Source organism: Channa argus, chromosome 7, assembly GCF_033026475.1.
Source record: "Channa argus isolate prfri chromosome 7, Channa argus male v1.0, whole genome shotgun sequence".
Lineage (NCBI taxonomy): Eukaryota > Metazoa > Chordata > Actinopteri > Anabantiformes > Channidae > Channa > Channa argus.
The window spans coordinates 9,922,122-9,949,476 of record NC_090203.1 but is presented as its reverse complement, the minus strand read 5'-3'; the positions used below and the strand labels follow the sequence as shown (position 1 = coordinate 9,949,476).

At 39.5% G+C, this 27,355-nt stretch overlaps 3 protein-coding genes across 12 annotated transcripts; 2 read left to right on the top strand and 1 right to left on the bottom strand.

Moving 5' to 3' along the window:
- Nucleotides 1-61: 61 nt before the first annotated feature.
- On the bottom strand, nt 62-7,080 carry si:ch211-154o6.3 (uncharacterized protein LOC563854 homolog). Of its 3 annotated transcripts, none has more exons than XM_067510123.1 (13): nt 6,801-7,080; nt 5,331-5,449; nt 4,633-4,874; nt 4,200-4,323; nt 3,627-3,748; nt 2,954-3,199; nt 2,702-2,791; nt 2,320-2,408; nt 1,437-1,659; nt 1,186-1,308; nt 877-1,042; nt 571-659; nt 62-397 (listed from the first exon to the last, which is right to left on the bottom strand). In XM_067510123.1, the coding sequence occupies exons 1-13, from the start codon at nt 6,888-6,890 to the stop codon at nt 318-320; spliced, it is 1,803 nt and encodes a 600-aa protein (XP_067366224.1). In that variant the 5' UTR covers nt 6,891-7,080; the 3' UTR covers nt 62-317. The 3 variants fall into 3 exon arrangements, with proteins under 3 accessions (XP_067366224.1, XP_067366225.1, XP_067366226.1); XM_067510124.1 differs by having other exon boundaries at nt 2,954-3,040; nt 6,801-7,078; XM_067510125.1 differs by lacking the exons at nt 5,331-5,449; nt 6,801-7,080 and adding an exon at nt 4,957-5,296.
- Nucleotides 7,081-8,274: 1,194 nt separating this feature from the next.
- On the top strand, nt 8,275-16,061 carry znf384b (zinc finger protein 384 b). 6 transcript variants are annotated; one of them, XM_067509502.1, is made up of 12 exons: nt 8,279-8,470; nt 8,662-8,953; nt 10,223-10,290; nt 10,397-10,625; nt 11,197-11,310; nt 11,663-11,817; nt 11,893-11,984; nt 12,698-12,922; nt 13,935-14,102; nt 14,218-14,296; nt 14,444-14,602; nt 14,747-16,061. In XM_067509502.1, the coding sequence occupies exons 2-12, from the start codon at nt 8,884-8,886 to the stop codon at nt 15,140-15,142; spliced, it is 1,755 nt and encodes a 584-aa protein (XP_067365603.1). In that variant the 5' UTR covers nt 8,279-8,470; nt 8,662-8,883; the 3' UTR covers nt 15,143-16,061. The 6 variants fall into 6 exon arrangements, with proteins under 6 accessions (XP_067365598.1, XP_067365599.1, XP_067365601.1 ...); XM_067509497.1 differs by having other exon boundaries at nt 8,275-8,470; nt 14,444-16,061; XM_067509498.1 differs by having other exon boundaries at nt 8,275-8,573; nt 14,444-16,061.
- A 738-nt stretch (nt 16,062-16,799) lies between these two features.
- Nucleotides 16,800-27,002, top strand: gnl1 (guanine nucleotide binding protein-like 1). 3 transcript variants are annotated; one of them, XM_067509506.1, is made up of 12 exons: nt 16,800-16,880; nt 18,019-18,166; nt 19,612-19,748; nt 19,870-20,021; nt 20,490-20,561; nt 22,319-22,511; nt 22,728-22,826; nt 22,936-23,118; nt 23,545-23,723; nt 23,897-24,083; nt 24,555-24,695; nt 24,804-27,002. In XM_067509506.1, exons 3-12 carry the CDS (start codon nt 19,673-19,675, stop codon nt 25,067-25,069), a joined length of 1,548 nt encoding a protein of 515 aa, XP_067365607.1. In that variant the 5' UTR covers nt 16,800-16,880; nt 18,019-18,166; nt 19,612-19,672; the 3' UTR covers nt 25,070-27,002. The 3 variants fall into 3 exon arrangements, with proteins under 3 accessions (XP_067365607.1, XP_067365606.1, XP_067365608.1); XM_067509505.1 differs by having other exon boundaries at nt 16,813-17,017; XM_067509507.1 differs by having other exon boundaries at nt 16,873-16,892.
- Nucleotides 27,003-27,355: the final 353 nt, after the last annotated feature.

The following is a 27,355-nucleotide window of genomic DNA, read 5'->3' as shown; positions in this document are numbered from 1 at the left end:
CTGGTGTTTCAAGAACAGGCAGGGTCAGATTCAAAGGAAAAAAGACAACAACAAATGCAAATTTGGAGGTGAGAGTCACAGTGTGACAGCTTTATTGTATGTGAAAATAATATTAACATAGAAAATAATCTGATCACTTACACACGCACACACACACTCACTCACTTCCTCAATCCATATGCTCTTCCTCCAACACTGGCACTCAGTCTGTCACACTTCACTCCCCTGCACCCTTCTTTGCTGTCACTACATTCCCTCCCTCTCATTTCTTCTTCATGGCTGCAGGCCCTGGTGTCCTCACGGTAAGAATCCGGCACTCACTGGAGAACACAGCGCAACCACGAGCTAGACCCTGCATCCTCCACACCTTTTCCTTCATCGGTGTCATCCTCGTAATCTAAATTTGTCAAGGAGGTCAGAAAGATTCATCACAACACAAATCATCTAAAATTAACATAAGAATGTAATCTGCAATTCCACGGTTAGTTATTAAGCATGAGTCAGTAAATGAGGACCTGAACATGTGCGTAATTGCAGAGTGTGTGTGTCTGTGTGCGTGTGTGTGTGTACCATCAGTTTCCTCTTCATCTTCTGTGCTCTCCTCTGATTCCAGCGAGCAGCAGTCTAAACGACTGTCTCTCTTCACTGTGACATCACCCCTGTAACATTTACACCCACAATTAATTAAACACCTCGTATCAATAGAAGTGTGTGTCAAAATCTGTTAAATCCTTTAGCACATCATAAATCTCCATACAGCTTTACAACTCGCACTCGCCCTCAGAAAAATATAATGAATATTCAAATAGAAATATAATTAAGCAGTTTGGGCTGAAGTCTCTTCAATGGAGGAGTGTTGAGAGGTATTGCGCCCACCTTTGCTTGCCAGAGCTGGAGAGCTGCTCCCACACAATGAGATTGCGACCTCCTGTGACCCATCGGTGGTCTCCACTCCCAGTGGTCCATGCTGCAAAGCAGAGTATTCTGGGGGCATCAGGCCAGGTCAGAGAAGCCAGGTACTGACACTGTGGCATAGAGAATACTGGAGGGAGGAGATGAAGAGGGAGATGAAGTGAAGGGGGGTCAACAGATGAAAAACAATGAAAGTGGTTTCAATTTTGTCTTAGGTCTTTATTGTGCCATCATGCTCCCAGAAAAAAGTGAGTAAGTTTCTCTGCGACTCACAATTGAGAGTGCTCTCTCCGTTCGCCAGATCATAGCAGGAGCCAATTAGGAGGCCTCCTGTCTGGTGCACACAATCTGTTACCCCAGTGATGCTGCTGTGATTGGTCAGTCTGGACGTCGTTCCTGTGATAATTGGACAGATGTTCAGTGGAAGGATTATGCAAATGTTCTTACATTTGCCTCCCTCCTTCAATCTTTTTCTCTATATTTAACACACATAAACCCTCTGCTCATCCAATTGCAGAGCTTACCAGTCCTCCAGTGCAGGATCTTGAGCCAGGCACGACCGTGAGCCAGGAACACTCTGTCTCCACGCGGGCTGAGGGTGAGACGCCCGTCTGGCCCACCTCCGCAGCCCGTCACCTGGCTGCTCCAGTGGTGCAGCAGCCTCAGGGGATCTCGATCCCAACATTGGTTCTCCCACACAGACACCCCTCCCTCAGCAGAGCTGCTGAACACCAGCGGACCCTGAGACTGTAGAGGGCACAGGAGACATGGTTGTCATGGTGATCTGAGTCTTTACCCAGTTTGTGTGTGTGTGTTTGTGTGTGTGAATGAAAAAGAGAGAAAGAGAAAAGGGTTTGTGTAAAAAAAGATGTGTGTGAACAGTTTCAAAATGTTGCGTTTCTGTGCCGCTGTTGGTTATAAATGGATTGTGTGCTCTGCATGATAAACAACAAAGGGGATGACAATGATGTGCTACACTTTAATGCTTTAGGCATATTTTGGTGATTGCAAATTGAAAATAATGTGTATATACAGCCCTGGATTTCAAAATTCATGAAAAGCCTTTTTTCTCAAAATACGTACAGTACGCTCTCTAAAATTGGCCGAGCTTCGCAGCTAGATCTCAACAAATATCTTTGATTTCCATTTGAAAGCAATAAACAAGGAAGGCTTGTGTGAGGATAAAAAGTAGAAATACGGCCGTTTGATTTCACAAGAAGAGGCTTTTTCACAAATTAATAATCAAGAGTTCTAAAACTACTTCAGACAGCATTTATAAAGAGCAAGAAACACTGGTGTGTTTTTGTGTCAGAGTTTGTGCGTTCTTTAAAATAAGCTGAAAATGAAAGCAGCTTGAGCATCTTCGGTGTGGACATGTGTGTGATGGCCAGTAAGTGACCCACCCACCTGGATGGAGGTAACTGCTTCCTGGTGAGCATTGATTGACTGGCAGTTTTCGAAAGTGTGCCAGCTCCAGGCTTGAACTTTCCCCCCGTCTGCAGGGTGACAGAGTGTGAGGTTAACATGTGCTGACAGGTGGCTGGCAGTCATTACTGTTGGTCACGCTCAACCCACCTGAGCCTGACTGCCTTAACTGTGCCTCCACGTCTCTGATACTGCCAGATAGCTATGTGCTTCACTCACTACCTCACTGACAGATGATGCCACTTTCTCACATACTGCCTACATATCAGTAAAGACATACACACACCAGTAGGAAATAATGCATATTGCTTGATAGCAAAGTAACTTCTAACTCCTTTTAACTACTGTCCATAATAAAACACACCTGATCCAGTAATAATGTAGCCATCTTCCTCTGGAACAAAGCAGAGCGCAGTCACTGCATTGAATGTGTAGATGGACTTAACACACTGCCCTGGAGATAAAATGAAAAAACATATTTAACTGACAAGAAAAAGACTACCTATTGCAAGATGCACACACACACAGAGCCCTGAGCCTCCATCCACTTTAATATATGTATATATTTATGTGTGTGTGGATTTGTGCATGTACATGTTTATATGGTTAAGCATACCAATGGTCAGGGCCCAGATCTTCACATAGCAGTCTGCCGAACCACTTAAAATAAACCTCTCCTTGTCGGACAAAGACAGGGACCAGGCTGGTGAGAGGGCAATCAGAGACAAAAGAGCGAGAGGGGATGGAGGAGGAGGATGGAGGAGGAGGCGGAGGAGGAGGAGGTGGTGTAGGAAGGAACAGGGATCAGAAAGACAGAGAAAGAGAGGGAGAGATGAGGACAAAAGGATTAAGCTGAGAGAAGCTGTAAATAAGTGATGATGCACAAAGCGAAAAAAAAAAGAGGCAGATTGCACAAAAGAGGCAAAAAAAGAACAGACAGGATTTAAATAAAGAAACAAATAATTAGTCGATGAGTACATTGTGATTATGGTTCGAATGAGCTTCATCACTCATGTGCTGTGCTCTTTTTCCACTTGGTATTTTAAGTTGGGGAAATCAGGTGGTGAGGGAGTGTACGAGTAGACCTGCTGGAGTTCAAGTGATGGAAGGCTGCCTGCTTCAGACAGACAGCAAACCCTCTAAAGTGTCTACTGATGCTATCTCTCACTGGGGTTGATCTGATGAACTGCTCCTATAATTACCAGACCGCAGGACACGGGCATTACTCAGCCGTAGAAGGCACCCATGTGAGGATGTGGATATATATATGTGTGTGTGTGTGTCCTCACCCAGCCTCTTGCAGTACTCGAGGGGTGGAGCAGATAGACAGGTAACCCCACCAGTGTGACCCCCCAGGTTCTTGTGCTCTGTTGCTGTGGGAACGTGCCACACCTTCACTGTGGTGTCTCGACTTGGAGGAGAAAAATTAACAGAGTGGAAAAAAAGGCTATATTAGTATATGGAAGAAGTTGGTGTGAAAAGGGGTAAATGTTAGTTCCCGAAGCATGGGTACAGGGTAAGGTTAGGTTTAGGTTAAGCATCATAAAATATGAATAATCAGGATTAGAAGAAAGGTTAGGCTCAGATCAAAGTAAGGGGAAATGAACTCCCCTTAAATCTACTGTCAGGTCATGGGAGTAGAGGCTTAGGAGGGGTCATGTGAGAAGTTGACAAACAGAGGCAAAGTATAAAAGGCATTTGACACAAACCGCAATAGATTTGACCCAGGCATTCGGGGTAGAAGAAAAACAAACACATGTCAGACTGCATGGGGGAGAGCGGAAGCATATAAAGTGAGAAATTAGGTGAAATATTCACTTTGCGTATCCATTATGCAAAGCAGGGTGCCTTTGCTGTGTTACCTTCCAGAAACCACCAGGTTGTCAACAGCAACTACACAAGTGACTATGTCGTTGTGACCCTCCAACAGCCTCAGGCGAAATTTCGCCTTCTCCCAAGATGCTCTGAGGGATGCAAATTCCGCTTCTATAAAAGAAATGATTTGTGCAATTAGTAGTGTTAACTCATCAGCACCCTGGCTTGTTAATCTACACACTTGTGGACTAGTCTGTCAGTGTGCATGTGGGGCTAATTTAGCTCCTAGGATCCAAATGTGGGTCCTGTCTTTAGGGAAGCAAATGCAGCCTGTTGGTTTTAAGACTAGCAATAACATGAACATGTTAGAACTCCTCGGGGCATACATGTATAATCTGATTTTTTAAGTTAATCACAAATTAAGGCACTGCATTGTACTTTTAACTGCCTGCCACAAATTCTTATAACAGTGACTCCCACCTTCCTGTCGCAATTGCTGCTCCTTCTCAGAGTCTGGAATGCCTCCTGACATGTTTCGGCAGTGATCTGACACCTTGGCCGGCTCGGCCCTTTCCTGCTGTCTGCCTATCTCTGCTTCCACTCCTGTCTTTCTCTGCCTGGCAGCCGGTGCTGGCGTTGCTTGAGCTTTGGACTCCTTTTCTCCCTTAAGGATCTTGGAGGCTGGAGGCGTTTGTGATGGAAGGGCCTCAGGGGCATCCTCCCTGTGCCAGTGCAGAAAGCAAGAGCTGAATGTATAATCAAGATACAAACTGCACAGAGCATCCTCAGTGACAGCGAGCATACCTGCAGAGGATTTCCAAGTCCCATATAAACAAAAACAGTACTTTATAATGAGCTGCTAGTCTGTATATTTGTGTAAGAGCGAGTGTGTTTCACTCAGTTTGATGTCAATATCCACACATGCTGATTCCAGTGATCCACACAAAGGCCCGAGGGGTTTTAATAGAGAGGATGACATCCCTCAGTGATGTTTACATGACATATTTCAAACAGCAGAAGGTTTCCATTTTGAAAACGTGACAGTATTTGACCTCCGGTGTGTTTGGATAGACATACAAAAAAGATCAAAGGCTTCAGAGTGAATGTTGTTGCTTTTGAAGAATTGTGATTCTCCCCACCCCACCCACTCCCCTTGTACCTCTCCCTCACTTCCTTACACTTGTCTTTTCATCTTCTCCTTTTTTCCGTCTCCCACAATCCCTAGAGTTTGCTGCGGGCCAGAAAGCTGCAGCTGAAGCTCAGCCAATCTGGAACGCAGCTCCGCCTTCCTGGAGATCTGAGAGGGAAAAAGGCACAAGATTGGTTGCAAAACCAAGCTACTAAATCCACAAGTTGTTTATATGCACAACCAACATACTAGGCCTGTCTTGATTTATTAGACTACAACTGGCAACATACACTCTACTCCTGACTGACTGTAGGTTGGGTTATGAAATATGCATGAATGAGTGAATTAGACTTGTCAACTTGATATCAGCAGACATGTTCTCCTGTTAAAGGAGCAGTTTTCTTGTCAGGTACAACTCAGCCTGTGAAACACGGTGAAAACATTGTTAAAATGTCTTTTGTAGCTCTAAAGTCTCCAAAAAAAATCATTTTCAGGGTTATTTCTACCTGGGCCTGGAAACTAAAGGTTTTTAACAGATAGGTCTAACCAACAAGAATTACTACTGAGTTGCCTTGTGTACATTTAGAGACAGAATGCATTGTGAGACATAAAAGTACAGCAAGTATATTACAGAACTTCTTATGAACTTATGCAATGCATGTATGAAAAGTTGGATTGCTTTTAGGCAACAGAGTAACCCATACTCCTTTGTTAATACATTACTGGATTATTATAGATGCATAACTGTTTCATTGCCATTATAATTTGGTTGGTACTAATTACAGCTAATACGTACTTAGACAAGTACGTTTAGTATGTACTTGGAAAATGGAACTGCGTACTTAGGTATAGTACTTGACAACAGGGTATGTAAGGTATGTCCTACTCATAGTGGTCTAACTCTCACCCTCACTACAAAATATTCTTCAGCTGCAGGTGTTTTGGACAATGACGTATGCATGTTATATTCTTGATTCTAATTAAAGATGTGAGGGCAGACCTGCAAAGAAAAAACACACCTGTAGGGCATGGCCATAACTTACAATATGCAGATGCCCTTTAACAAACGGAGCCTTTCCTTAAGTTCCTCGTAATTATTTTTTCTGATGCACTCTGCTAAAAGTGTGGGCTTCTGATCTTTTAAATTCCTGGGGCAATATCTGTCAAACTATTCACTCCACTATTATTTTTAAATTTATGTTAATCATACACTTTCTTTTTTACATGAATACTGTAATTTCATGTTTCAGAAGCCTGGCTTTATTAGTAATTTATAACTATTGAAGCCTATTTTTTTTGGTGTATGAATGATTACTGAGTGTCCTCCAGGATTTATCACTTGGTTTAAGGAGGTTTAAATGTGAATTTGTTCTAATATTTTAAACTTTGACTAAATCTGTGTCTGTGCTGTGGTGAACTCTGATGCTCTGGTTAAACCTGAAGTACATCCATTCCTGATTTGGCAAAAGTCACACAGGTCACAGCAAATCATAAACAGGCAGAGGAAACGTTTCTGTACCTTGAATCTCTCCTCTGGAGTAAGACTGATTTTTATTTCCAGATTTTCAATCTGTCTCAATTTCTTCTGCAGCTTCCTCACCTCCCCCATTTGAAGCTCTGGGCTTGTCTAACGCGCCGCTGGTTAGTTACTCTTCAAACGGCCTCAATGACTCTCAAGTTGCAAAAATCTTTTAAACACAGTCTAATAACCAGTCTGGAGAGGGTTATATAAATAAGGATCCATCCGACAGCTCGACGATGTTTTTGAGAGACGTGTCGCCGGATGTTGATACGCCGTAAATGTGTATACATATCCTTACAGCGCCATCATGTGAGCATTAAAGTATTGTCCGGTTAATAATGCCCTGCATATGCTGTATATCTGTACACGTCCCATGAGGTTCCACTGGAGTTCATTTAAGCAGACACTATTGAGTGTGATTTTGCATGTCATATGTGAAGGAAATTAACCTTAAATCAATTTATTAACTAGAGGAGGAAAAGAAAAGAAAGTACAAGACACCAATAATAGCTGTTTTGTAAAAGAAGTGAAGACGAGAAAATAAAATAACTTACATGACTTTATTACTGTGCGTAAATTCCACAAGAAAGCAGAGACAGATTTCTTGTTTATTTAGCCAGTGAAACAGATTCTGATACATACAGTTCTGTACAAACATTTTAGTCAGGTTAAATTATTTGTATAGCACTTATATTTCTTAGCACTCATATTCCATGGCAATTCAAGGTGCTAAAAATAACTAAAATTAAAAACTAAAAATAAAAAAAAACTAAAAATACAAACAGCATATAAAACATGAAACATGTAAATACTTATAGAAGACACACAAAGGAAAACACATTATAGACTTACTAACAACAAACTAAACAAGAACAATGAAACAACTATGAGAGAGAAAGGAGTTTAAAACTAAGAAACATTTAAAGTACATTTATTCCTTCATTGCTACAAAAACCAAACTATTCTAATAGTAAATAAAAAGCAGTCACATTTAAAGATGTAACCTTGGACTCCAGGGAAGTGAGATGAGTCTCTTTTCAAACAAAAAATATATGAGTGAATGGCGTAATAAAAAACCTGATGCGTTACTTAAATACACAACCATATTGTTTATTTATTTACATTGCTGTGGATTTTAAAATGCCTTATATAACGTTTTTCCAGCAAGATTACTCCTTCCTATATGCCTTCATCTTTATTTCAATCTTTAGGGACTGGTTTACAAGAGGAGTTATTTCCGACAGCCCATGAAGGCATCGTGAATGACTTCAGTATTTAATCAAGCGCAAACTTGCCATGTGAGGATGTGGTTCAGATCCGTGCAAATTCACCATTTAACCCCCGCTGACTAGATTCCAAGATTACGGCCGAGGACCTGTTACATCTGATAATTTTTAGCAAACAAATAAATTAATTTTATCTGTTACAGGAAGTGACATCGAAACACACGCTTCTTTTGTCTGACGACGTTATCCGGAGGAAGTGAAGCTCCGACGAAGCAACTGCTCAACCTGAGGGAAAAAAATCTAAAAAAAAAAAAAAAAAAAAACGAAGAGGGGTAAAAAAAACTTAACTGGTTTGCAAGAATTTGAATATATTTGCAATCCGTGACCAAATCGTCCCGGGCCACGGGAGTTCCGGGGAGGTAGACGGAGTCGTCGGTACCGGTAAACGCCACTGTTCATGCATTCGCTTGTAAATTTGGGGCAGATTTGCATGACTATACTGCCGCCTCTCTGCCCTTTCCACAGCCGGAAGTCTGCGAGGATGGTCTATTGGTTTTTTTCTCTTCGCTTCAGTGTTTTTTTTTTTTTTTTTTTTTTTTTTTTAATCCTTGCTTGTTATTTTTCCCAAACAGGAGGGCACTGTAGACTCACTCTGCTAACTGTATGTGAATCAGCACGTCGGGCCTGATTAACTACAAACAAGCAAGGGGCCGAAATGGAGTCCTGCTCGTAAACACTAGCTTGTGCATATGTCTGATCTGTGGCATTTTATCAAAGTTTGCGATATTTTATGTTTTGTATCGCCTCTGTTTACCTCTTAGCTACTCATAGCTAAGTAGTTGTATGTGTTGTAAATGCCACAGGTCAGTCACTGTGCGTTGGCGCTCAAAACCAGTAAAACCGATCTTTACAGGAGGAAGTCCAGTAAGCAAAGTTAAAAGTTACTTCATTTAAATGATGTTAGAAACATCTCAGGAGCATTATGTCTGATATGAACGTATGAACTTGAGCCTATACACTCAAACCCTCTCTCAAACCCATTTTTGTAGTTATTAGACATTAATAATATATATTTGCAGGAAATGTAAACCTTTTATTATAATTTTATTATAATCAGTCAGACCCATGCAGAATCCTACAGAGCTGCATGTGCCAAAGGGTGTGTTACCAGCCAAGCATCTGCCTCAGAGTCCCCCCTGCTTTACTGTGTAATTTGACTAATGTCACTTTTTCACGAAGACATTTTGACAAGTTGCAGTGGGAAAAGCACAGTAAAGTGCTGCTTCAGTTTTACTTTATTACAATGTTACATCTGCGCTTTTGCTACTGTGACAACCCAAAGTACTGCGCTGTGAAATGGGCCTACTGGAATTTAGTTTGGGAACATGCACAACTAAAGTGCAACATTTACTTACGTGACATAAACTGTGAGATGGGTCCAACTTTTTTACTTCATCCTAAGACCTCGTTTTAAAGTATGGCAATTTGTCCTTGTCTAGTTTTAAAGTGGGTATTTTACATATACTTTAATAATCATTTGCTTTTAATGCAGTTACCACTAACCTATAGTCATGTCATGTTTTAGGAAACAAGGTGCAAAGTGAACATGGCTCCGGGGTAATGGGGCAATATGTACACCCTTAAAAAGAGAAGACAGGTTTCCATTATTAATAAGAAACTGCAATGATGTCCAAGTAGAAGATGTAGCATATGTGGGAAATCACTTGTCTAATTGTTGTCTGTCTTGTTAGACTGGATCATAGCAGGGGCCGTGAATATTTAAAACTAACTTAGTGAAATTAAATTTGTTGTTTTATGAAACCTATTTCACTTTAATTATACATCCCAATTAATCATTATGGGTTAGAACATTATCATGTGGTGTAATTTACGGTTATATTTTTTTAAATATGTAGCTGAAGAATTTTTCTTGCCCCATGAAATAATGACACATAATTTGTGTGTTTGTAAAATAGTTAAGTTATTTTCTAATTTTTGTATTATTTATATATTATACTTATATATATTATTTCTTAGATAGATAGATTTTTTTTTTTTTAGTTCATTTGGATTTTGCCTTTATCTTGCTTCATCTGTGCACTGATGTCTTTGCAGAGTTGGTGAGTCACAATTCTTACTGCAAATTGAGCACTGGTAGTTCATTCATTATTGCTGCCCTATGTGTCTTTGCAGAAATGATGGAAGATTCTCATTTTAATTCATCTTATTTCTGGTCCCCCATCCCAACTGTGTCAGGGCAGGTAAGGCTAGACAACACTTCCAGGGTTTGGATTTGTGGGTTGGGTTTAGTGACTAGAATAAGTCCAGTCTATCAAACCAAATGGAAAATCTCCTTTCTCCTGTTAGATTGAGAATGCCATGTTCCTGAACAAAGTGAAAGAGCAACAGGAAAAGAACACCTCCTTCTCTCCTTCCTCTGCATCCCACTACCAAACAGCTCTTCTCACCATCCCTACTCCTGGGGCCAAGACAGATGGAGGAGGGCAGGTTGGTTGTGGGGCACACCTCCACCCTCCTCATAGCACCCAGAACATCACAGTGCTGCCGGTCCCCTCCACAGGCATCATGACAGCAGGTGAGTCTGCTTCTGCATGAAAAAGCAGACAGTTTCTGTCCATTTCATGGTACATTTGACATAGTAGCTTGTGAAATTAAAGTACAGTTCTCAAGAAAACCAAAGGTTGAGGGCCGATTTAGATCCATAAATTTAGCTCTGAACCATAAAAAACAACTCTGCATTAAATAATGTAGTTCATGAGTGACAAGTGAAATTCCGGCAACATAGGACTTGTTAACAGCACTATGGGCTCAGATGAACAGTATTAGTTAAAAACATTGGGAGAAATGGGGACTAGTCTAATTGAATTTATGTTCAGTACTTTTCTCTAGTGGAATTGCGGCTATGCTGAAATGTTTTGTAGCACCATCTTACCTCCTGCATGTTTACAATATAATAAACAAAATGTGTTAGTAATACACATTCAAAACTGAATCCAAAACTGACAGATTGCTGCACTTCAGGTACATTAAAAACTATTCACAATAATTTTTTTAAATGTACAGTTTTCATAAAACCCTTAAAATCTCTTTTAGTTATAATTTAATTATTTCTCTTTTTCTGTCATTATATTTCTCTTTTGGTCCAGCGGGTCTGGTCATTACAACTCCCCAGGGAACATTAGTCTCTCCTACCTCTTCTCAGTCATTTGTATCTGGTCATCCAGCAACAACTATGATTGTTTCAGCCCTCCATTCTCCAGGTGAAACACCCACAATGTCACACACACCATATGACATGTGTATGTTTCATAATGATAATAATATCTTTGTTATTTCGGACTGACCTTTATTACATTTACATTAAGCACACAAGTTCTTAATACAATTCAAAATTAACTTTAAATCATTTCTGACTAAGGAACGTTCGCAAAAGTTGTACATGTCAAAAGAAATACAGTTTAAAAAAATGTTTTTAGCTTTGCATTAACATATTTACAAAACCATCTATTCTGGACATGTGACATGACTTTCATTAGAAATGTGCTTGCACAAATCAGCTGATTCTTAGATCAAGACTGTTCTCTTAATGTGCTGTTGTTGATGGTGTTGTAGACAAGAAAGAAGGGGATGGGACATCACATGTGGTTGTAATGCCAGCACCCTCAAAACGAGGCAGAAAGAAAAAGACAACACTGTCCAGGGTTGGTCCAGTTGGTGCGCCAGGAAGTGAAACACTAATACTAGCTCATCTGGCATCTGGTGGCCAGGTAAGGAAAAACAATCTAGATAAGGCGATATGACATAAATAGATGATCAGATACTAAAAATATTATTTTTGTTAGGTGGCAACTTTGCAACATAACACCGGAGACCCGTATGACTTGTCGAATGAAGAGGAAGACCATGGTCCAAAAGATAGCACCAAGACATACAGGTACAGTTTCAAACAACATCTGCTGTGCATCCCCATTTTGCTTTGCTCTACCTGTGGAATGCAAGCACACCTGTTCCTCTGTCTCTTCTTAAAATCAGCATAGAGATGTTCAGCTTTTAGAGATGAAATGGGCACTGCTGCACATGAGCATCTGACACACACAGACACCTCTTCTAATCATATCTCACAGCATGTTGTGGCAGAACATGCCTGCTTTTTAGTGGACAGCTAAATCCTTCTTAGTGTATTTGAGATGCAAATACGTCGTGTTTCACATTTCTCTGCCTCTTCACACACTTGACATGAACCTGTCCACTACTGTGTCCTCTTTGCCTTACATAGCATGTCTTTTCAGTTGTGATCCTTCAAGCGCTCTTTGTGTCCTGCTCTCTTTCACTTTTTATAGTATCTATGGACCTTTCCCTGTCAGTTTTTACTTATTTCTCCCTTGACATCTTTCCCTGTGTTTACATGTCTCTTAAATTTGATTTTAACCCCCCTTTTGTCCTCTCTGTTCATTTATGTTTCTTTTCATTTTCTGTCATTTCTCTCTGTATCATGGCTGCTTTTTCTGTCTCTTGCCATTATCGTCTCCTGATTTTCCCCTTGTCCATCTTCCCTTATTTTCTTGTATCTCTTTTTCTCTATATGTGTCCTCTTTCCTTCTTGTTCTTCCATCCTGCCCTCCCATTTCTGTGTCTCTCCGCCTGTAGGTGCCGGATGTGTGCGGCGACCTTCTTCAGTAAGTCTGACATGCAGATCCACTCCAAGTCGCACACTGAGGCCAAACCTCACAAGTGTCCTCACTGCGCCAAGTCATTCGCCAACTCCAGCTACCTGGCCCAGCACATCCGCATCCACAGCGGAGCCAAGCCTTACACCTGCTCCTACTGCCAGAAATCTTTCAGGCAACTCAGTCACTTACAGCAGCACACACGGTACTGCAGACCCCCCTTATGTTACAAACCTCGTACCATAATCCCTGTCCTATTAAGTTGTCCTGCCAAGTCCCTTTTTGAAGCCTGGGCTCCTGTCTTCATCTGCCTTCTAAAAAAGACAGTAGAGTGGTGTGCAGATGCATATTACCATGCCATGTTGATGTTGGCTTGCATGCTACCATTTTCATCCAGAAGTGACCTTTGGAGAAAATTAAAATTCAGATTGGACCTTTTAGGTTGAGCCTTGTCCATAAGGGGAATATCCATAATTTATGCAGTCATCAGAATGGCCATTTTAAAATGCATGGAACTGTTATACTCATTGATACAATGAGAATATCTGACGTTCTTTGTTATGTCTCTGTGTGCACAATTCTTGCTTTGCTGCATATTGTTTGCACTACTGCAAATGGTTCTTTCAATCTTTCTTTTCTCTGCATGTTCTCTAATTTCTTCTGCCAGTACTTCCACAGAAACACACACATATACATTTAGAAATACCTGTTAAAATCCAGACATTTAGGCAGATATTACTATCATTGTGCTTCCCCACTTAACCCATTGTGTGTACTGTTTGGCAAACTTTTAATCAATGCTTCTTCTTACTTTTCTCCATTGTAAGGTCATGTGTGATAGAAATCATTATATCTGCTGCAAAGCTCTGCTGTCATGATGTTTCTGTTTTTTCTATTCTCTATTTATATATACTTAAAACAGATATTTCGTGATAATGTTTCATATCCAAATATTTATATTTACTAATCTTTCAATGTCAAGCATTACAATTGATACTAGTGCTGACCTAGGGTGGAAAATGTAAATATTTATTTTTAAAGTTTCTGTATATTTTGTTGTTCAGTGTTTGCATTACTTGTCTGGGATATCCTTTAACAGGTGTTTTGATACTTTTAGAAATGCTGTATTTGCCAATCATACTATCACATATTTCTGTGCAGTGTACCTTTACAATCCCTTTCCCTTTTTATTTCACCCTCCTATCTGTCCTTGTCAGGAATCACACAGAGTCAAAGCCTCACAAGTGTCCCCATTGTACTAAGTCATTTGCCAACTCCAGCTACCTTGCCCAACATGTGCGCATCCACACTGGAGTGAAACCTTACACCTGCTCCTACTGCAATAAGTGCTTCAGACAGCTCAGTCACCTTCAGCAACACAACAGGTAAGTTAATCAACAAGCTTGGTTTTCTCATCTGCCTCAGAACAGGTAAGGTCAGCATGAAAGTGATAGGGGAGCATGTAGGTACATGTATGTGTTTACTTGTGTTTTTATACAGGATTCACACTGGAGATCGGCCATATAAGTGCACCCACCCAGGCTGTGAGAAATCCTTCACACAACTCTCAAATCTACAGGTGTGAAAGGATTTAGTTCTCCTGTCAAAAAATACATGTCAAGTCTGTGTTAATATTTGTACTTCTGAAAGCCTTGCTGTACCGTGACACCTTTTTTGTGTTTTTCTTGTTTGTTTTTCCCTTATGTCAATAATATTTTTTTCCCAGTCCCACCGACGTCAGCATAACAAGGACAAGCCCTACAAGTGTACCAACTGCAATAAAGGATACATAGATGCAGCAAGCCTGGAGGTGCACATGTCCACACACACTGTCAAACACGCCAGGATCTACTCGTGTGGTCTCTGCAACCGCACGTATACCTCAGTAAGACCAATGTCCATTTCTGAAGAGAATTTCTACATGAAACACTGTGAATCGCCTCACTGGCATCAGACACCTGGCAGCTACTTTACACCGTGTAGTCATGTGTCCACTGTTTCCCCTCTACCTATCCTCCCCTCATCTCAGGAGACGTATCTGGTGAAACACATGGAGAAACACAACCCAGACCAGCTGACTGCACCGGCTGGTGTAGCAGCACAGGCGGCACAACAGAACCAGAACCATAGTCATGCCCAGGGTCAGGCTGGAGCTCAGAGCCGGGTAGAGAGTGCAGACGGAGGATCGAGTCGACCTGGGGGTGCTGGGAGTCGAGGAGCAGACAGAAGCCAGCAGGGACAGAGCCAGAGCAACTATCCCCCAACAGAAACCATCTCTTGTCCATTTGACCTGCACCAGTATAAGACCGTATCTGCCAGTGACATCCAATACAAACCAGTCAGTGTGGCTGATATTACTTCCCACAAGGACCTCTGTCTCACTGTGTCAGCATCCACCATTCAAGTGGAGCACCTGAACTCTTAGAGGTGATGAAAGGAGGGAGTGTGGGTGGGGTGGAAAATTTAGAATTAATTGAAATAAAAGAATGAAAGCTGAAAAATTCAAGCAATACTAAGATGATACAAGACCATTGAAACTCATGACTGTGTCTAAATGATAGTTTGATGTAGACATGACAAATGATACTGGGACACAGTATACAGAAGATTATAATTTTGTTTTATTTTTTAATTTTCCCTTTTTTTTACTGCTTTGTTTGATTTGTTTTCCCTTTTCTTACTGTAGCAATCCAGTCTATGTAGAAAGTGCATGTATGGAGTGCAATAAAAGTATGTTTGTTTCAGTCCATCACAGTGATGGTTTTATGATCTGAAGAGAGTCAAAAAATCTTCTGTTTATTGTTGTTTTATCACCTCCCACTCTTCCCTACACATACAGCTTTGACCAGAGCAATTTATGATCCATCTGTTGAAGAAATTGGTAGTTAACTGTGAAGGTAGATTTTTATACTTTCATACAGAGATTTTCTGTTTTTACTAAGTGTTATTAACTATATTACATTGTAAAATACATGCCTGTGATTTTTTTTTTTTTAACCTTAAAAGGGATTCAGAGGTTGTTTCCTTTTTTGGGGATGGAACACCATGTCAATCAATTATATATACATATATTATGAGTTTATAAAGAATGTGTGTTTAAAGGATATGGTTATCCTCCATATAACCCATGTAGACCATTCATAGGCCTTCACATGAACGTAAGTGGAGTGATGAGCCAGTTCATGTTTTATGTAATCCTATTGTACTGCTCTGTGTGTATGTTTAAAAAGTAATGCTATCCAAATGTGTACTTGCTACTATACATCCCCAATGAGAACCTTTATAATAACATTTATAATGAAACTTTCTTTCTGCTTATAATACAATAAACAATTTGAAATGTATCTTGTTGGGACTTTTGCTCATCTTTGATGTAGTGCCAAATTGATTTTTGCCATACACATGGACAGAGTTTTTTTTATTTTTCCTGATGTTTTTATCCCAATTCTATTTTATTAACTTAAGTATTTTTTTCCTGTTTTAGATTAGAAAGCCTAACCAGACAGGGCAATTCAATTCAAATTAATGTCCTATATAGCTTATACACAAGGGTTGTACTGTATTGTCTGTATTTATCATTGTTTGCCTGCATGGCTGTTGTTAAGTAATTTCATCATGTACCAATGTGGTTTTGAAAGCAAATTGTGGCTGCAACTTGAAAAAAATCTATCTAATCTAATTACAAAAAATACCTTAGAAAATTAAACAATTGGTAATTGACTCCATTTATTATATCTAAATACAATGAATTTTAAAAAAATATTTGAGACCGCACTGCTTGTGTTGTATTGGTTCATTTAATATCTATTAAAATAAATAGATTTTTTTTTTTTTTAATTAGTTTAAGCATCTTTGTTTTACGAGTGCACGTTTGTCAGGCGTTTACAAAATGCCTGTACCATTGTGGAGTAGGGGAGGGGGGGGTTACTGTCAATATTTTCATCTTAAGTGTATATAATGAAATGCATATAAAGATACATAAAGTAAGAATGTTTACCTTCTGTCACTTCCGTAATGTAAAAAGATGCCAAAAGATCTGAAATGTATAGGTTTGTCAACGTTTACCATTGGTTTCTCCCACCATTCTCCGCAGTGGATATGGCGTCACTGAAAAGTGTAGGAGTCGAGAAACTTCAGCTATGTAAATAACGTCAACAAGAAAGGTTTGTGACGAGGTAGCAATATTTAGTTCAGAGAGCATATATTAACCACCTGAGTTTGTTAAGTATGCCCCGAAAAAAGCCATTTAGCAACAAACAGAAGAAGAAACAGCTACAGGTCAAACGGGAGAAAAAGAGAGGTAACTGCAGCCGTTAGCTTTGCGATGCTAGCGTTAGGAGTTAGCTAGCTAACGGTTCGTGCTTCACAGCTAAATGTAGTTAAGCAGCAAACCGCTGCCAGTGTTTCTGTGCACTGTCAACTAAACACTTACGTTTGATTACTTGTGTAGCCTATAAGATAAACGTGTATAAACTGGTTGTGATAAGATTTTCCGCAGTGTGATACAACTTACCTTTGAACTTGACGATTGTAAATAGCAACAGATTATCACATGCGTTTTTGTTTTGCAGAAGAGTTGGCGTATATTCGTATGATTTTTAGTATCTTATAAAATAGATGTGCCAAATGAGCAGAGCTCTATTGGTCATAGCCTTCATCCGTTTAGACTGAAATTATTAAATGTGCTTGATCTAGCTACAATCAAGGAACTAGTGAAGTAATGTTACACATTTAAGAACAAAAGTCATAATTTTGTGAAAAGGGTTGGTGTTGCCACCAAATTTTGAAAAATATTAGAATATTTTTTTAAATATTGTATTGCATTTATCAATAAATGCATTGAAATTGTGTTTAAACACATTTACAATTAATTTTCAGGTCATGTTTACACAGTTAACAGGCATTAATTCTATTTACGTAATTTGATTACATTTTTTAATACCATTCTTTCTTTATAACATTTGTAAGCCAAATCACATGTTGGTAACCAAGGTCAAGTCATCTTTGTATTGTAGTTAATGAATCCATTAGTGCAGGACGCCACTGTAGAGTAAGCAAGATGGGAGGATAATTTCCAGCAAGTGCTTGTTATTTTTTGCAGAAAAGGCATTTTGTTGTTAGTTTTAGCATTTACCCTTGTTAAGAGTTGTCATGTATCATATTTACTCCTGAATGGGGACTTAAAATTATAAGCGCAATGATATCTGTAATAGCTAATTTTCCTATTGAATTTGTGCCATCTCATTGGCATAGCGTAGGCATTTGTTCGACTGACATCTTACCTTTGCTCCTGACTTCCAGGTGACACTGGTTCTGGGCCAAGCAGCCCAAATGCTAGTGTGGAGAGAGGGGGAGAAAGGCAGTCAGATACCTCAGACAGTGAGACCACAGATGTTAGAAAGATAAACCCGCAGCCTTTGAGCAGAGAAGGTAGATATGACCCCAACAGGTGAGTTGACGCTATCATTACTCATCCTTGCTTTGGTTTAGTTTAATGAAAATCATTTGATAAGATAAATACATATTTGGGGCAGAGCCATTGGTCTTTTAGAAAAACCCAAATGCATTAATTCAAGTAAAATGCTTGAATTAGCAAAAAAGTGGCAACTTTATCATAACTGTTAATCATAATCTGTTTTTCTGGGGGACAAATCAATGTCATCCGGGATAATATGGGGATACCAATGCCAATGAAAAGGAAGATGATAAATTATGACACAATCCCTGAATTTTGTATTTTCTTATTTTATTTTATTTTTGTATTTGAAAACAGTTCATATTTGAATTAAATACATTTAGCATGCAATCACAAAAGCAAAAAAGGGAACTTAATTGGTTATATTTGGTAGGAATCAGGGCAGTTACAGGACACTAAGAAAAAACATTAATTTTGCTCCCTGACATGATAAAAGAAAGAGAGGCCTGGTTTGGAACACTTTATTTAATTAAAAATGGCTTTGATCTTGGTTACTCCATTTGTCTGTAGCAGACCCCAGCCCTGTATACTGTCAAACATATGAATTTTTTAGTTTTATCTAAATAAAACAAAATAAGTAATATCTATTTTTAATCACCAGATTTAAGTTTTAAAGTTTGACAAAAGCCCCTTGCACACTGCCCATTCAAGGCATGTTTATAAACAAATATACTGACTCTCTGTGTATGTAAGGCACCAAACTGGCACGGGTTGACCGTCCGAACTCTAAAGACACCACTACCAGAGTTTCTCTCAAAGGCAACCCACCTCTTAGACTGCCACTGTGTAATTGACCCAAGGCAGCATTGGGGTTTAGGGGAAAAGGAGTGTGAAGTTCTAATGATATTTTATATATATTTATATTATCTTGTGAGACCAGCTACTGGGTTTTTTTTTTTTTTTTTTTTTTTTTTTCCCTGAGGGTTTCTACTTCCTACACTGGCATTTAAGACATAATTCAGACTAGGCAAAGTTGTCATGGATTGTGTAGAACTTATTAATGACTATGGGCAGAATTGGATTTGCTTAAGTAATATTTTTTAGTGACGAGACATAATACTACACAGGAAGACACCTGGTAAGACCACTATGTACAGGCTGTGTATGAAGGTAGCTGAATAAGGTGGTTGATTTTTTTATTTTTTTATTTGGCAACATAGGCCAACCAGTCGTATTGTTATGTGATGTGTGTATTATAAATCATGTTAAATGTCACACCGCTGTTACCGTGGAGCCAACGCCTGTGTAAAAAGAACACTAGAGTGTCTTTAAGGCAGCATTTTTAGCTCAGTGTAAATTGACAGCAGTGCATTATAGAAGGGCCAGCTGAACACCAATACAGCAGGGTCTCTGTTTAAAAAAAAAAAAAGCTAAATTAACCTTATTAACCTTAAGCATACCCTTGCCTCTTTCTTCAGGTTCCGGCTGCACTTTGAGAAAGAGAGTAAAGAGGAGGTAGAGAAGAGGAAGAAGCTGGCCATGGAGAAAGTGCTGCAGCCAGTCTCAGACAAAGAACTTGAAGTTGATATCAATGACATCTATCCCTCTGAGAAAGGTCTGGCTGTTTTTTAATGCTATTTGCATGACAGTCTCAAAATGGGTCATACGGAGGAGCGGTGTAGGTTAATGGATTGGGTCATTGCTTGATTCACTAAAACTTAATTATTCACTGCTAGGTCTTGGTTTCCCACGACGGCCATCCTGGAATTATGAGATGACAAGAGAGAACCTGCTGAGGAAAGAGGAGAAGTCATACAGAGAGTACCTGGATGAGCTGCAATCCAGAAACCCTCCTGGCACCCTAAGCCATTTTGAGCACAATCTTGAAGTAAGTTTCTTAACAGGCTTAGTGGGGATTTTGACTGTTCCAGTGCTGGACTGGTGAACAGGTTACTGTATGAAAATAAAATGATTAACCAGTTACAGACTTCACTCCTAGCAAACGTACGGCATAGCAACATCCATTATAAACGATGAATCTTAATTTTTGTTTTACACAGTTCTACTCTAATCTGCCTGGTGTTTTCAGTACCATCATCTTACAGACAGGCCGTGTTGTTGCTCAGGGTGTAAAATGGCAACATTGTTTTTCAAAATCAAAAAGCCTGAAGATCATTTCATTTCAGAGTGTATATTTATTAGAATAAAACACATGAGCTTAAAATTGTTTTTAAAATCCTTATCTTTCGCCATTCTGTTCAAAATGTAATGCTGAATAGTAAGAGAAATTGTGAATTTGTAGATAGTACTCTTTTAAACCCAACTCTGGTTACCTCTTTCTTTTCCTTTGTTCTAGACTTGGAGGCAGTTATGGAGAGTGTTGGAGATGTCTGATGTCATTCTGCTCATAGTAGACATCAGGCACCCGGTAAGTGATCTAGTAAGCAAAACTATGCAGGATAAAACAGACCACTAGATGGAGACAAAGTCAAGCTCAGTCAAGACACCGTCTAGCAAAGGGGAGACAACTTCCTTTTACTGTTAAGGTGGAAAATATGTGACCACTTTTTCCAATTATAGAAGTTAATATAAGGTCAAATAAAGTGGAAATACTATCTCACTGTAGTTAAAAAAACAATCTAAGTATTTGCTAATTAACAAATTGACAAGAAGAAATCATGTTATATTTGGATAGATTTTTTACTGTGGTCAAGGTTTTTAATGGTGATATGTTGCTTATGATGTTATTTCAAGTTAAAATGAGTCAATTTTGATAGTTCTAATTAAAAGATGACATTTCATTTTCTAGTGCATCCAGAAAGCCTTATTCCAAAATGGATCAAATTAATTATTTTCCTGGAAATTCTACATACAATACCTCATATTGACAACATGAAAGAAGTTTGTTTGAAATCTTTACAAATTTATTAAAAATGAAAAAATAACATGTACTCACAAGTATTCACAGCCTTTGCCATGACACTCAAAATTGAGCTCTGGTGCGTCCTGTTTCTACTTATCATCCTTGAGACCACTTTGGGATTGGGAAATTCATTTTACTGGACATGATTTGGAAAAGCATACACCTCTCTATATAAGGGCCCAACAGTTACCAGTGCATGTCAGCGCACAAACCAAGCCATGAAATCTGAGGAATTTTCTGTAGACCTCCGAGACAAGATTGTATGGAGTCACAAATCTGGGGAAGGGTTCAATAAAATTATTGCAGCATTAAAGGTCCCAATGAGCACAGTGGACTCCATCGTCTATATATAGAAGTAAAAAATACATGAAAGCCCACCTGGAGTTTGCCAACAGGCACCTGAAGGACTCTCAGACCATGAGAAACAAAATTCTCTGGTCTGATGAAACAAAGATTGAATTCATTGATCTGAATGCCAAATGTCTTGTCTGGAGGAAACCAGGCACCGCTCACCACCTGTCCAAAACCATCACTACAGTGCTGCCACCACTAAGGCTGTGTATACTTCAGCAGCAGGAACTGGGACACTAGTCAGGATAGAGGGAAAGATGAATGCAGCAATGTACAGAAACATCCTTGATGGAAAACTTTTCCAGAATGTTATGGACCCCAGACCGGGGCGATGGTTCAGCTTCCAACATGACAACAACCCTAAGCACACAGCCAAGAAAACAAAAGAGTGGCTACAGTACAACTCTGTGAATGTCCTTGAGTGGAGACGCCAGAGCCTAGAACCTGATTTTCAATCAGCCCAGAACCTGATTGAAAATCTCTGGAGATCTGAAAATGACGATGAAAAGTAAAAAGTGCACCAACACTTCCCATTCAACCTAATGGAGCTTGAGAGGTACTGCAAAGAAGAAGGAAAGAAACTGCCCAACAATAAGTGTATCAAGCTTGTAGCATCATACTAAAATAAATACTGGTGCTAAAGGTTGTTTTCAATCATGTTGAATCATGTTGTTCATCATGTTGTCATTATGGGGTATTGTTTGTAGAATTTTGAGGAAAATAATGAATTTAATCTATTTTGAAATAAGGCTTTAACGTGTATTTCACATATATTTTGTGTTTCTAATTTAATGCAAAGTTAAAAACAGCACTACATTGAATTTATTAATAATGTTATCATCTACTGGTTTATTTTTTAATAGGTCATATGTTCTATTTTAACAGTGTGTGTCCTCATGCGAACTACTTAGGTTTTGCAGTTCCCTCCAGCCCTCTACCATTACATCACAGGAGATCTCCAAAAGCAGGTGATCCTGGTGTTGAACAAAGCAGACCTATGTCCTCCCCCACTGGTGATTGCCTGGAAACACTACATGACCTCTCAGTTCCCCCACCTGCAAATAGTCTGCTTTACCTCCCACCCTGGACAGCCCTACAGCACAGGTGAGGTGAGGGAGAGTTGGGGGATGATGCAACTAGTGGTTTAGTGGAAGGCTGAATGACACAAAAAAGATGACATTTGGCAGACAATTTAAATTGAACCTGCCACTTACTTAACTTATTTGAGAACAGTATCACCAGAATAAGTTGATTTGTGCCTGTGTGCAGCTCTCATTGCAATAGCAAAAAAAAATAATCTGCCTGTCCGTTTGCTTCTAGTACTCCAGAAGAAGAGGATGGGGAGAAAGGGTGACTGGAGTAAGGCTGGAGGTCCTATAGACATACTGAAGGCCTGTCAGGAGATCACAGCAGGAAGAGGTGGGTATCTACTCGTCATCTTGCATATTTATGGTAAATTATTCCAGTTGGAATGATAGGTTGATTAGATGATTACATTAAGACCACCACCTAACCCTAACCCTTTCAGTTGACGTGACCAGCTGGGAGCAGAAGATCCAGAGAGACGCAGTTGCAGAGAGACTTGATGGGGAGCGTGCTGATGAAGGAGGAGATGCTGTGCTGATGGAGCATCAAAGTGATAGTGCTATGGAGATGAGCAGTCCATCACAGGAGCTCTACAAAGATGGAGTTCTCACACTGGGGTGCATAGGTATAATACGTCTGTGTTTAATACAAAAAACTGCCAAACAAATAAAATAAATCTTGTAAATAATATTAAAATGTTCCTAGAAAAGAGTCACCTGGCATATTTTACTTTCTTTAGATGCTGGGAGTTTAGTTTTAGTTAGTTTTAGTTTTTCGCCGGATTTCAGCTCTACATAATTACATTAGCATAACTATCACCTTTGTGTATAATCCACTGGACAAAAGATTGTCTGTGGACTCATTTAAATGTGATGAGAAAAGTGAATCCACAGGACTGTAACGAGATATTCCAAAATAATACTAATGGACTGACGTGCCGGTATCCCGACAATAAATCCGATCATATCAGTTTGGTCATAGTATATGAACTCATAAATATAAAAGGTTTGGATACTTAAAAACTGAATATGAACTCCTTTATTTTCTCTAGGCTTTCCAAATGTTGGTAAGTCATCCGTTATAAACAGCCTGGTGGGGAGGAAAGTGGTGAGCGTGTCTCGAACCCCAGGCCACACTAAATACTTCCAGACCTACTATCTCACCCCAACGGTTAAACTCTGTGACTGCCCTGGACTGATCTTTCCCTCCCGTGTCAATAAACAGTTACAGGTACCACCTCAGTTTTGTGTTCTTGAAAGCAGACTTTTAGTTTACTAGCCGGTTCTGTCATTTTGTCATTCATTACCACTTACCTTTCGTAACTAATGAATTCCAGGGTTGTTTTGTGTAATGGGTGCTCAACCTTTATACCCAACATATTTTTTTATTTTTATGATCCATAGATTCTGGCAGGCATCTACCCAGTGTCTCAGCTGCAGGAGCCCTACAGCTCAGTTGGTTATCTGTGCGAGAGGACCCCATTCTTCTCTGTCCTGAAGCTCAAACATCCCAGCTTGCAAGAGAATCAACCCCACGATAGAAATCAGAGATCAGAAGAGTTCAGCTGGACTGCCTGGGATGTTTGTGAGGGTAAGCTGATTCTCAGTGACCCTCAGCTTGTATTTGTCTCAGTTTTAAAAGTTTAGAATCATTGAGAGATAAATGATAAGTTTTCTTAACAGTTCATAACTTATTATGTCTATTTATCAATTCCAAAATATACAAAAATCCCACAAGTAAAAGAAAAAAATCCAGTCCGTCATTAAGCCAGTCAAGTCAGGCTAAAATTATTCAAATTTATTAAAAAACAATTCTGGTCAAAAAATGGTTTCATTTTCAAAGGGGTTAAATACTTAGTAGCTGTTTTGCTCAAATTGGTAAATGGGTGCTTATATAGCGCTTCTATACAAAGTGCTTTACAATGTTGCTTCTCATTTACCCATTCAATCACACTCACACACTGGTGTTGTACATGTACTTTTCCTATATTTGTGGCTAGCATAATGTTGTCTTATACTACCAACAACACCTTATTCCTCCACTTCTATTTGTGTTCGTTAGCATGGGCAGAGAGAAGAGGATATAAAACCGCAAAAGCAGCTCGCAATGATGTTTACCGTGCAGCTAATAGTCTCCTGCGGCTGGCAATTGATGGCAGGTTGTGTCTCTGCCTCAGACCAACTGGCTACAGCTGCCTGAGAGGTAAGAGAGGCTCATCTGTAGCTCATCATTTCAGCTTCAAGTGTATTTCAAAAGTTGATAGCCGGTGGGTAGAATTGAATAATTTTGGGGATTATTTGTGGTCTACAGAGCATTGGGAAAACCACCCAGACTTGCCAGAGATTATGGCACTACAAGGAAGGATGGCTGAGGAGGAGGAGATCGGAGAGAGGGATGATGAGGACGATGGCGAGTCGAGCACAGAGCCAGAGGAAGAGAAAGACCGGGATGCAGACGACGATGAGGATGGAGATGATGAAGATGAGGGGTTTGTACATCGTAGAAGAAAGCACGACAAGCCACCTGGCTTCACAGTCAACATGTACAATGTCCTCCGGGAAAATGAGTGTGAGTGATAAACTAGGGAAAGATGAACAGAAAGAAGTATGCTGTCTCTCTTCCCTGACTTTCCCCTGTCTACTCCAGTGCACATTCCTACTTTTCCCCCAAACATGCATTCCCACTTGTTTTTTGTTTTTTAATTCTTGTGTGTCCACTCCTCATTCTCTTTATATTAATATAACCTACTTCAATTCATTCACCCAGCTTCCTTCTCTCTACAATATAGAGAGCAAAATTCTGTATTCCATGCTGTGCCTCTGCTCTGCTTGTTCTTTAGTGTGGTTTGCAGGAATGATTTCTTCTGGTTTGGTTTGGTTTGGTTTGACTTAATGTTTGTTTTCTGAATGAGAACTATGTAACTTCCCTCAGTCTGGAATATCAACTAAGTGGTTTTTAAATCTCTTAACTGATAAGTGCCCTCATAGCTTTGATGCCAAAGTTTAGCAAAGGATGGAAAAATAAATAAGACGCGCTGTTGATATGATGTCATTCACTGGAGCAGCCATTTGGCTCGCAGAGCAGCTGGAGATTTAAGACCACAACTCTAAATCTTCTTTATAGACCATACTATGTTTCAAAGTTGGTTAATGGGTGTGGGATGGGATTTTGGAGATTAAAACCAACATTTCACACAGAGTTTTGAAGTTACCAGTATTACTGTTCTGTTAGAGGTTAATTTCTCTGAACTTAGTTTTGATTTAGATGAATCTGAATCTGTGAATTATATTTTATTTGGTGTGGTTCTACACAGTCCGTGGGAAAATGTGAAAAAACTTTGTTTTTTCTTTTTTGTTTGGGTGTGGTGAGGGGGAATGGTTGTTGAATCTTGTATTGCTGGACAAGGCTCTTTCTGGAATTTAACCTGTAGTGTTTTAACTACTACAAAAATTAGATGCTGATGGAGATCTATAGTGTCGATTGCAGGATTTCGCCACACTCATTCTGCAGGTTTGTTTGCTAATGTCTGCACAGTGGGCCTGACGCAAGTAAAATGCTTACCATTCTCATACAATCAGCTGAAAGGATATTTTGACATTTTTGGAAATAAACTCATTTGCTTACTTACATGTTATACCATGGCAAAGCATAGATGGACACATGGAAATAGTAGGGCTGGCAACAAAGACTCTATACCAGCGCTTCTAAAGCTTGTCATGCTGTTTTACCACGACTTATGGGCTAGAAGACTAATCCCTGACCAATTTTAGTGACTTGCTGCAGTCTGGTCAGTTTCAGGATCTGGTCAAAAGTAAATTTAAAAAAAAGTGTACATTATGTTAAGCTAAACTAACTGTCGTGGCTCTGTGAAAGTAAAACAGGAATAAATGTATTTAAATGTTGAACTGTTCCTTTATAAATACATTAGAAGACACTGGTTACTCATTATCAATAAGATTGTACACTCAAGTTTTGCACAGTTGTTGGATTTAGTATGACTCTTGAAATGTTATAAAAACCCCTGCTTCAGACATCATAGGTCACCTCTATGTTTTTAGCAAACTTTCTCCTGAACATCTGACAATTTAGCTTTTCGACCTGTCTCCCACTCTCTGATGAGTGATGGTCCCGTTACAATCCTGAGTGCTGTATTAATTGTTTGCTCATGCAGTGAACTTCATTGATGGGTTCACTGAGGGAGCTCTACAGCACAGTGCTGTATTACCATGTAATGCATCACACTACAGCGACATGCACTTTCTACCATTGGTACATTGTAAAGCAGATACTCAGCAATACTGTGCTGTTAAAACACAACAGACTTTTCGTTGTGTTCACGTTGACTTGTATGTTTTTGTTTTGTGTTGTGGGAAGTATTTAAACTGATGGCATCTGGAGAGTGTGATGTGAAGGCTTGATGTGTGTTCAAGCTATTTGCTGCATTCCTCATGTCAGTATGCCTAAAGAGGAACTGGACTGCTTTCTGCAATAAAATAATCTTCTATATCATCTTGGTGACTTCCTTTATTTTGATTTCTTTAATGGCATTGCTTTTCTTCCATCTAAGAAAATGCTAGCAACTTGTGAAAGGTTTTGGCAGGGAAAGACCAATCCGACATAATTTCTCTAGTCTACCTATAATGTGATTTTTTTATATTAAACAATGTACCCACACATGGGTACTTAAGGTTTCAAATGCAAGTAATTAAACCAGCAGCAGATGGGAACTTTTTCGTTAAATGTTTCTCACAAAACATTTAGAGGAGGTTTATTATCAGTATTTAAACACCTTGGACATGTTTGGAGGAGCATTGTCAGACTAATTACACTTGGTAAACTTCCCGAATACCAAACAGACATGA